General features: G+C 42.7%; 1 protein-coding gene across 6 annotated transcripts in view; it reads right to left on the bottom strand.

Annotated features, from left to right (window-relative positions):
• Window positions 1-8,324, bottom strand: part of Mcf2l2 (MCF.2 cell line derived transforming sequence-like 2) — a 246,785-nt gene that overhangs the window by 123,678 nt on the left and 114,783 nt on the right. For all 6 annotated transcript variants that reach the window (XR_780283.3, XM_010624297.2, XM_010624299.1 and 3 more), the window contains one exon: window positions 1,217-1,302. Coding sequence is in view for 5 of the 6 variants with exons in the window: in XM_010624297.2 (XP_010622599.1) it covers window positions 1,217-1,302 (86 nt within the window). In the remaining variant the exon portion in view is untranslated. The remainder of the gene's footprint in view (window positions 1-1,216; window positions 1,303-8,324) is intronic.

Genomic DNA, 8,324 nt, shown 5'->3' with positions numbered 1-8,324 from the left:
AGATGGGGTCTCGCTATGTAGTTCAGGGGCTGGCTTTGAACTCACTATGTAGCCCAGGCTGGTCTCGAACTCATAGCGATCCTCCTGCCTCAGCCTCCCGAGTGCTGGGATTACAGGCGTGTGCCACCAGGCCTGGCTATAAATGGGTGACCTTGAAGTATTTAATGTAAAGCAGTAGTCTTACAGATTCTCTTATCTTTGAATAAGTTGACTGGCCAATTTTGCCTTTATCTTTCGCAAGAACATAAAGGCATTTTTTTTTCATAAAGGTATTTCTGTTTCATTAGTTAAATGCTGTAAATTTTCCCTTGTGGTTTTCATTAGAAGTGTGATTTAGTGGTCTTATGTAAATTAACACACTCATCAACTATCCTAAAAAACACATTTGACTAAGGCTTTTATAATCATAAAACTCGGGTGTGGATATTAGTAACAGAAATCTGTAGAACACATCATTGCCAAGTGGTTCTTTTCAGAGATCAGTCCACCAAGTTTCTCACTTTCAGAAATGCTGAATGGAGCCATTCACTGTAACTTAGGGGAACATTTTAATGACTAAGAGCCTACATCTGTTTCCTTGAGTGTAACTTAAAGGGAATGAATAGAAGGTCTAACGAAAATAATAACTGGCTTTAATCAAGGGCAAGATCTTAAAGATGTTTGTCCATTGGTGCTTCAGGGATTGTTTTGGAGGCCCATTGAGAGCCACTCATAAAAGACCCTGGGGATAAAACTAGTTCACAAGTCAGATGGCATTAAAGAGGGGTTATGATCTTTGGATTCTGAGGTCAGACATTTAAAAGATGAATCTCCTCTTATGCTTTTGGTTGTTATCTTCCTAATTTAGGCTTTCTGAGCTCCTCAGCCTTCACTGTATGCAAACACCTTCCTGTCGATCCAAAATAGCTTTGAATTTGTGTAACTTGTGTTTGGGGGAACTAAAACTTTAAGAAAGTGTTTAAACCAATAATTTAGTCAATGTTACTTTTTCACTCAATATTCTCCCCTGCTTCCATTTTAAAAAACATATCCTTGCAAGTCTGGTTTGTAATAAGGCACCTTTTTCAGCTCTCTGGCTTGTTGCTTTTGTGAGATTCAGGTACAATGCATAGTGAAGGCTACTACACAAACACACGAACGCGTGGCTTTCGCCTGGGGAAGCTAAGGGATGAGGTTTAAACCACTATTCCCTCCCATCTGTGGATCTGTGTCTTACCTGCTGGGGGAGAGGTCTTCTCTGCCAAGCCGCTCCAATACAGGGCTTCCCCCGTTATCCTGACTCCTTTGGAGTGATTCTTCATTCTGAAGTGAAAGAAATTTTGTTAAGATGTTATGTTTTGGCAGGCTTCTTAATATATATTTTTCTTTCCTTCAATTTCTGTGTTTGGTTTGGGTTTTGATCTCCTAGATGAGTAGCATGTTGTTTTTTTGGTCTACTCTTTCTTGGGGTTTCCCCGGCCACTCTGAGGGCCTGGTACAGTTCACCTTTGGGCTGCCCCTAGGAATGGCAAATGCTTATTCTCCAAAACAGGTCGCCTGCCTTCATCTTGAAGGGCTATTTGTCTCCCCTACTGGTTCAGAGAACTAGTGTTTGGATTAGAGGGGACAAGAGAAAGGTCACTGGATTCAGTATCTCCTTGTTCTGGCTGATGTTTCTGTAGGAAACCCGGGTCTACAGCAGGTGCCCCTGGCCGAAGGCCCAAAGAGCTAGGGATAAAGTAAGGCCAGGGCTGGCTCCCACCGACGGTGGCTGGAAGTCCCGTTTGTGTCACCTCCTCTTCCCGCAGCCAGACCCTTCGGCAGCGTGGAGGAATGGTCAGCGGGGCAGACTCCAGAGCCAGCTGACAGGTGGCTCTGCTTGCTGGCAGGGAGACCCTGGGCAAGCTCATTTTACCTTGCTGCCTTCATTTCCTCATCTAGGACACAGACCCGGGGGCACTATCCACCCGCAGAACGTAAGTGGCAGTGTGTGAAATGCCACATGGAGTACTGGCTGGCAGGAAGCACTCAAATACCAGCTCGTTATCTACTTGCTCTTTATTAGTTAATTGTTTTATGATAATCTCCTTGCTAGCAATGCCCTAAAAATTCACTTTATTATTAAAATGATATTTTCTTTCTTTTGCCCAGGTTGGCCTTGAACTTCAATCCTTCCACCTCATCCTCCCTGCACTTGGCTAAGATTGTATTTTCTTAAGGGCAAACTGGGCCTTGCCTCTTTTGGATAAATGCCTAGGGTTATTCTTAAAAAGAGCCATGCCTATTTAATTTCTAAGATACCACTGGTATAGATTCATGTTCATGTGACATATATTAAATGCCTAGGATGTCGCAAAGTGCTAGGTTTTGTTTGGGTATTTTGGTACTGGGGATTGAACTTGGGTCCTTGCACTTGTGAGGCAGGTGTGGTGCCACTGAGCTAAATCCCTGGCCCAAGGTGCTAGTGTTTTAATATTAATAAGGGTGAGTTTTAAAAGTTTGGCTTCATAGGACATTGTTTTCATAAGTGAAGATATGTCTTTGAAGTTGTATTTGGCATATTTAGGATTCTTGTTCCTAAAGGATTCACTTTTATTTCAAAATTTTTTCTTCATTTATCACTGGGACCTATAGCGTAAGAGAATAGTCAAACTGAAAATGGAGGAAAACCTATCACATTGTGGGGTGTGTGTGTGTTGCGGTATAAAGACCTACCTCTAAAAATTAAAAACCAAATAACAATCTTTACAGAGCTAATCTTTAAAATTTTATTCTTCATGCTTTTATCATTAACAAAATACCTATGATTTAGATATTTTGGACTTAGAAGCTCAATTTCTGTGAAGTAATTCTTTATTTTTCCTATTTATTTATGGCCAACTTAAGTTCCTGGGAGTCAGAATAAATAATTTTCCCAGGGTCAAAATACTTTACATTAGAGTGGACCAATATGAGACAGTAAATTATCCTCAACTCTGAAAAGCACTTTGATTCAATGAATTTTTAAAAAATATTTCGCTTTTTGGTCAGGTCGTAGGAGCCTAAGTGACATTACCATAAAATGAACCATTCCATACGTTTATGCTGCCTTTCACCCAGCGTCTGTGCGACAAAGAACATTTCACCGTGGCCATCCCCTCCTGTCTCTTCGTCCCCCCTCCCTCCTTCGGCCTCTAGTCCCTGGCAACCACTGCTCTGTTTCTGCCCTGTCATCACAGACTGGGGAGCCTTTTGAGTTTGGCTCCTTTCCCCAGCCGAATGTTTTGGTGGCGCCTTCCCGGTGTGGCCAGTCTGACAGTCACCCCTTACTGCTGAGTAGCGTTCCGTGGTACGGACGCCCTGAGTGGGTCAGCTCTCTCAACAGTGAATCAGACATCGTGGAAACATCATTTCAGCTTTACAGATCAGGTCCTGGTTGTCTCAGTGAGTTACTTTACATTCTCACAAAAGGGAATACAAGTTCAGGAAAGGCCCTCTTGCAGAAAGTTTTGTTAAGGGCAATTTAATAATTAGACATAAAGCTTTCCCAGAAATGAGAACTGGAAACTAAAAGATGAGATTTTCCCAGACTGAGGAACAGAGGGGCTGTCTCTTTTTTTCATTAATTTTATTGGTACATTTTAGGTATATAGTACAGTCACATTCATCATTGGGTTCTTGTACCTTTCTTTACACGATGTATCTTGGTTCTTATTTTTTCCCCATTCCCCTGCCCTCCCTTCACCCCCTCCACCCTCCCTATGTACAAAGACTTTATTTCCATTTTTTTCCTTTTCTCATATTTTTTCTTTTCCCTTCTTTCCTTTCCCCTACCTTTCCACTTCCCCTACTTCTTTAGACCTTTTCATTTCACATTATTAATTACACATTTTGATCCTTACTTTTAGTTTTTCATGCCAGAAAAATTACTTGGTATTTACACATGTGTTCTCTTTATTTCACTTGAGTATGGCCTCAGTGTGCATCCATTCAGCTATAAATGTCTCTAGTTTCTCATTCTTTATGGCTGAGTAGTACTCCATTTCATAAAAAAAAAAAAACCCACATCTTTATCCAGTCTCCAGTGGATGGGCAATGGGACTGTTTCCAAGTTTTAGCCACTACAAACTGTGCCACTATAAACATGGGTGCACATATATTGCTGTGGTGTGATTCTTTTAATTCTTTTGGGATACCCAGCAGGGGAATAGCTGGGTGAAATGGGGCTTCCAATCCTAGTTCTTTGAGGCATCTTCATACTGATTTCCATAGCAGTGCACCAGTCTGCACTCCCACCAGCAATGGAGAAGGGTTCCTCTTTCTCCACAGCCCCGCCAGCATTTATTATTGCTTGATTTCTTGAGAGCAGCCATTCTTTCTGGAGTGAGGTGGAATCTCAGTGTTGTTTTCATCTGCATCTCTTGACCAGTGATGTTGAACGTTTTTTCATGTTTATTTGAGGCTTTTACTTGTTTGTCTGAGAAATGTCTGTTCATTCCAGATCCCTAGTTTTGAATTGGGTCTTTATATTTGGGGGAGGGTCTGAGTTTTTAAAGTTCTTCATATACTCTAGATAGCAATCCTTTGTCTGAGGAAGAGCTGAAAAAACTTTCCCCCACATCGTAGGTTGTCTCTTAGCTCTGCTGGTGGTCCCTCTTGCAGTGCAGAAGCTTTTTTAATAAGACAAGATCCCAGTTGTTGATTCTTTGTGCGAGTTCCCATGCTACTGAGGTTTTGTTCATAAGGTCTTTTCCTATGCCAGTGTGTTCGAAGTCCTGCCTAACTTATCCTCCGCCAAGGTTAGTGTTTCTGTTTTAATATTTAGATGTTTAATCCACTTGGATTTTAGTTTAGTGCATGGTGAGAGAGAGGGGAAGGGGCCATCTCTTTGCGGAGCAGGCGAGGCCAGGACCACTCAGTTACGGACGATGCAGCGAGCGTCCTCTCCCTCAAGTGCTGCCAAGCTCAGTGTGGTTTGCTACGCGCAACGCTGACCACAGGAGCAGGAACTTGGAGGCATTCAGTGGTCTAAAGGAAACTGGACCTTTCATCTTTTTGTAGATACCTTCCCAAAGCTGCTATGATAGCCAGAAAGCAAACTGACAGTTGAAGAATTATTTGGGAAACTAGTTTTGCCAACTTAGCTCTAAAATAAAACATCCATTTTATATTACGAGTTGATATATATTTCTTTAAAATAGGAAGTCATTCCAGTAAGGGTCTAAATTTTACTTAGTTCCCTCTGAGATTCTCTCTGAGATACACACACACACACACAAACACACACACACAGATATGAATATGTACACACACACACACACACACACACTAAAATATTATTCATGAGTTAATATATCGAGGTAAACACCAGCCCTGGGATTCAAATTCCAACCAGTCTAGCTTTTTACCACACTATCAAAGTTCTTTCTCCATATTTTCCTGAAATTGGACTAGTTAACAAGGCAGTCAAGGTTCCACTGCACCTTCTTTTTAGTTGTGCATCTTTTTCGTTCTGTGCCTGAATTACCCACTGGACTCTGACTCCAGTCTCCCTCATCTTTGGATCCCCAACTCATAACCCAGGGCTTTCACAAAGAGGAACCACTCTTCTCCAACTGTCAAACTGCCTTCTGCTTCTAGAGCAAATGGTATTCTCTCCAGCTCCACTGATCTGTTGTTTGTGGGGCAGATTATAGAGTTTCTTGTTTCGTTACAAGGCATACCTTTGGACTTTGTCACCTTTTACACCGGATGATGACGTATCTCCAATTTAGAGGCTTTGTCAGGCACAAAAGCTCGCCTGGGCTTATGGAAACGCCTGGGATGGACTGGCGGCACCAGTCTGTGTTCCTGCTTCCACCTACGTGTCACACAGGTGGGGTAGGGGCAGAGTTTGCGGGATCACAACATCACTGGTGATGCTGAGGGTTTCATGGGGAGGGGCCTCAGGCGATCTTGGCACTACTTCGATAAAAACCTGCAGGGAGGCAGCAGCCCTGTACATGAAGGCTTTGTCAGGGTGGACAGATTAGTCACGTTCTAGGGTAGTGGCTTTCAAAGTTTGACCACAGCCTAAAACATTTATATCTCACACAAATACATGCATGCAAAAGCTTTTTTTCTGTTATGTTGTAATTGATGTGATACTCTCTACTGTTGTTTTATTTGTTGTTATTACTATTACATTTGTTATTATTAGTGGAGCTGGGGATTGAAGCCAGGGCCTCGCATATGCTAGGTAAGCACTGTGCCACTGAATCACACCCCCAGCCCTGCTATAATTTATTTTTAAATTATGCTCTCCCCTTTTATTCTTTTAAATTTATTTATCTGGAAATGCTACTGAACCCACCAAACTGCGTTCACCATCATCATAGAATTTAAAACCTCGTATGGAGTGAAAAGAACACAAACTTGAATGAGAGAGGCAGCTCTCAGGGTAAATTCTTGGCTTTTATTTTAAAAAGTCCTTTGGGAAAGATTTCTGTGCCTTAGTGTTCTCATCTGTAAAACAGGAATGATCACATCACATCAAAGGGTTGACACAGCGGTTAAAGGCACAGCTGTGAGGCAGATGTCAGCCACGTCCCTCAGTCTCTCGGGCATCTATGGTCTTCTCTACACAATGAGGGAGATGTGTGATTTGACTATGAAATATCTCACTATAAAACAAAACACAAAGCTAGGTGCTATTGCTTCTGATTTTGAGATGAAAGTTAAAACTGTATCCAAAGTATTTTGGGGGGAATCTTAACCTTTCCTGAAAGCTTCAGGAAGAAGAGGACACATTCAAGAAAAAGCTTCTTATCAAATAGCACAGCAAGAAAACCAACCACAGACGAGCCACCGAGGGCTGCTTTATTTCTTTGTTAGGGATTCCTTATGAGCCTCACTGAATTGTAAAATGATACTCTTTTAAAGAAGAACAGCAGTAGTTTCTTGTCCTGTTTTCCTTTAGGCCACCTTGACTTTGAGGTGCCAGGAGGGGACAGGAAAGGAAGGAGCTGGAGGAGAAGCTACTTCATAAACTGCAGCACCCAGAGGCCAGCCCCGGGAGACAGCCCCTTCCCTTTCATGGTCATTCTGGCCTCAGGGTGAAAGGGCTGGCCCGTGGGCAAGCGGGCTGGGAACTGCTCTGGGCTCAAGGTCTTTCCCTCTGGCCTACCCCTAACCCAGCCCCTCTCGCCTTTCAAAGGGACACCAACCAAAATACTGGTCTCCAGCAGCACCCTAGTGCTGACCTAGCTTCTGTCTTCTTAGAGAACTTGTAGAATCTAAGTACTCTGTGTCCCCACAGATTTTTAAGAAATATTACCTTCAAAAGTGGGGGTAAATTCCTAGCCTGAGGGAATTTGTAAACAAAAACAAAAACTTCTCTGAAGAATAAACAAATCTTTTAAAAATGTGTGTTTGGAAAAGTATCAATAGCTAATTTGATTAAAATTCTTTTTTTTCTTTCCTAAAAAGTGATAGCAAGCTTGGAATGAAATTAGTTTTCTCCTGAGGTTAAATGCTTTCACTGTGTGATTCTAGGAATGTGTGGAAAGTAGCATCAATTCCAACTCTTTTTGGTACTGGGGGCCGAACTCAGGACCTTGCACTTGGCACTTGCAAGGCAGGCGCTGTGCTGCAGAGCTAAATCCCCAGCCCATTTCCAACTTTTTTAAAGCAATGATATCTGCTAATTTAAGATGAAGGTATTATTTGCCATATCATCACATTTCTTAAAGAATAAGAGTGGGCTGGGGATTTAGTTCAGTGGTTCTACTGCCTATCGCACAAGTGCAAGGCCCTGAGTTCCATCTCTGGTACCAAAAAAAAAAAAAAAAAAAAAAAAAAAGTGGAGCAATTAGACCTAATTTTGAGAGAGGAAAGAAAAATCAGACATGAGGGGGCCGTGCTACCCTCTTCATTTAGTGTAGACTGAAAATTAGGTGGGGAAGCCTAAGCATTTTCTGGCATTGTGAACTAAATTCTTCATTATGTAAATTTATCATGAAAACGAGGAATAAAATGATGCTTGTCCAGTAAGGACTGATGCATAATTATCAGCATTTTCTCACATGAGAGACATGGCAGAGACTGGGGAGGAGGAAAGGGAACCTTTCCGATGTGGGCCGCCTGTAGTCGGGGCCCCCGCTGTTCCGTGAGATGTACCCCAGAGTGCACGACCCGGGGCACGGCCAGCCCGGCTGCCCAGGCCTGCAGAATACGCTTAGAGAATCTCAGAGCAGGCTCCACCTCACGGGTCTCCAGCACTTGCCCACTACTTGGCATTGTCACTGCCCAAAAAGGCCGAGGTTAAAGATTCCAGTCCCCGTTTCGGTGACAGGTCTTTCCAGGAGAAGGAAGCGGGCTGTCAGTCA

Source organism: Fukomys damarensis, unplaced genomic scaffold, assembly GCF_012274545.1.
Source record: "Fukomys damarensis isolate Sample0158 unplaced genomic scaffold, DMR_v1.0_HiC HiC_scaffold_12, whole genome shotgun sequence".
Taxonomy (NCBI): Eukaryota; Metazoa; Chordata; class Mammalia; order Rodentia; family Bathyergidae; genus Fukomys; species Fukomys damarensis.
The sequence above is the reverse complement of the archived record's forward strand: the minus strand, read 5'-3'. Positions and strand labels throughout refer to the sequence as shown.